This window comes from Egretta garzetta, unplaced genomic scaffold, assembly GCF_000687185.1.
Source record: "Egretta garzetta isolate BGI_Z169 unplaced genomic scaffold, ASM68718v1 scaffold70, whole genome shotgun sequence".
Lineage (NCBI taxonomy): Eukaryota > Metazoa > Chordata > Aves > Pelecaniformes > Ardeidae > Egretta > Egretta garzetta.
The window spans coordinates 5312219-5314650 of NW_009258539.1; the positions used below are offsets into that span (position 1 = coordinate 5312219).

The 2432-nt window shown below is 50.2% G+C and overlaps 1 protein-coding gene across 1 annotated transcript in view; it reads right to left on the bottom strand.

Annotated features, from left to right (window-relative positions):
- Window positions 1-58: 58 nt before the first annotated feature.
- Window positions 59-2432, bottom strand: part of LOC118453074 (deoxyuridine 5'-triphosphate nucleotidohydrolase-like) — a 7453-nt gene continuing 5079 nt past the window's right edge. The window contains exon 3 of the mRNA XM_035901967.1: window positions 59-631. Coding sequence (XP_035757860.1) covers window positions 99-631 — 533 coding nt within the window. The 3' untranslated portion in view covers window positions 59-98. The remainder of the gene's footprint in view (window positions 632-2432) is intronic.

Here is a 2432-nt window from a genome sequence, read left to right on the forward strand (position 1 = left end):
CCCTCCCACCCCCACCCCCTGGGACCCTGCCAGTACCAACGGCCAGTTATAGGGCCACTTTGTTGCAGGAATGATGGTTACATCTGCCCCCATCTCAATTAGCATCGACAGCGCCAAGATTGCCCGTTTTGGTGTTTAATTGTTACTTTTTCTTCTGGCTTTCCCCTGGCGATATCAATCACTAATAACATGTTTGGCACACCGGTGGACCCAAAGCCTCCTTGGCCACGTATGACCAATTGTGCCTTAGGAACACATGTGCGAAACGGTACCAATTGTGTTATTTTTGATTGCGCTGGTATGGTAAGGGGTGGGGTCAGCATGTACACCATAATCTTTATTGTTCCACAATAATCTGCATCAATGAGTCCTGGCACTATAAATATGCCTTTCCAAGATACCGAAGAACGGCCTATAAGTAATGCACTCAACCCATGCCCTAAAGGTCCTTGCTGATCAGAATCAATTAATTGAACCTCTGAAGTTGTTAATGTCACGTCTACTGTTGTTGCCAGGTCCACTCCGGCACTGCCGATTGTGGCGCCTGCACAGCGGTCCAAGCACCCTGTACTTGTGTCGTCACGCACAGGTGGGGCGCGCTCCGTGCCTTGTTTCCCAACTGCCGACACTCCTGAATGCCATGGTTGTCCCTTTTGCAATTTATACAGCACTTTTTTACTCGTCCCTCAGTATTAACTGGATTCCGACACTCCTTTTTAAAATGACCAAGTTTGCCACAATTAAAACACCTTTTTCTCTTTTTCCTCCCTGCTTTTTTGGTATCAATGGCTTTACTGCTGCGCCCACAGCAGCGGCCATGACTGTAGCATTTCTTGTTCCAACATTTGCTTGGCGGCTTCTAACAGCTGCCCTGCGTCAGATCCCTTTGGCAACACACTAAGGGCTCTCTTAGTTTTCTCAATAGCATTATCAAGGGCAAGCATATCTAAGAACTTTGCTTTCATGCCATCATCCAAATCAGGGTGAGCCATAATTGCGGCGTGCTGTCAATCAATAAATTTCCCGTACAGTTCTGTGGGACCTTGCTTTACCGCCATGAAGGCTGGTCTGGTTTTTTCATCACGCACATTAATAAGAGCTTTGTAAGCTAACTCTTGGCTCAGTTGTAACACTTCTGTAGCAAATTGTGCTTGCCAATCAGCTCGTGTAAAGGGTCCCGCTCCCACCAGCATTTGAGCTTGCACACCAAACAAGGGATCACCCTGTTGTCGCGGTACCGCAGCTGCCTTATCACAAGCAGTTTGCCAATGTTGGAAGAACTGCAACTGCTGCAATGGTGGCAGTAGCATCTGGACAATCATTCTAGTGTCATAAGGAGTTAGCAACTGTGAAGAAAAAATATGCTGCAACACAGACTGAGTGTAAGGTGATTTCAGCCCATACTGAGTAACTGCACTTTTAGCTTCTTTCAATATTTTCCAATCCAATGCCTGCCACACACCTCTACCATTATTATCAACCACAACTGGAAATGCCATGGGTAAAAACTGTCCTTCTATCATAGCATCTCGAATCACCCCTTTCCACCGCATTGTTGGATCCCCAGCTCCTCCCGCCAACATCCCTTGCCCAAATACCGCCCCCGCTGGTGGTGGTGGCGGCAAACATCTCCTGCAACTGCACGTCTCCTAGGCCAGTTGGACGTTCATCCTCCTTCTCACACCATGACGGGAGGGAGGAAGGTGGTAATGGGGAGTAGAGTGGAGCGGTCGGCGCCGGTGAAGAGGCTCGTGATGCCGAGCCTACATTGGCGCAGTCTGGCGGGGTGTCCGGCATTGGTACATCTGGTGGTGGTGGAAAGTCTTCTGCAGCTTTTCTCTCTGGTGCCAGCACATCTGTGGTGGCGGGGGCTGGGGCTGCGTCCCCCGCTGGGGCTCGAACCCCTCCCGCAGCGCGAACCGGGGCTGCGGCAGGGATCATTGGAACCGAGAACAGCATGCTGGTGGCAGATCGCAACTCGCCTGCCGGAGTCAAAGCCACGCAAGCAGACTCGACAGCTGAACATTCGGCTTTCATGCTTTTCAATGTTTCATTGATCAGTCACCAAACAGTGGAGAACTTGCTCACCTCTTTGGATCCTTTCTTATTTCTTCCCACAGCTCTGCCCCTATCTTTTCCCATGTTGGGACATCAAAAGCAACTCCAACTGTGGGGATCAAGTCCTTTCCCTTTGCCCAAAGCAGCAAAGCCTTCAAGGTAGGCAAGTCATAACTCAGTCCTCTTGTTGAGAGTATATGTTCATAGAATCATAGAATGTTTGGGGTTGGAAGGGACCCCTAGAGGTCATCTAGTCCAACCCCCCTACAGTGAGCAGGGACACCGCTAACTAGATCAGGTTGCTCAGAGCCCCGTCCAACCTGGCCTTGAATGTTTCCAGGGATGGGGCCTCCACTACCTCTCTGGGCAACCTG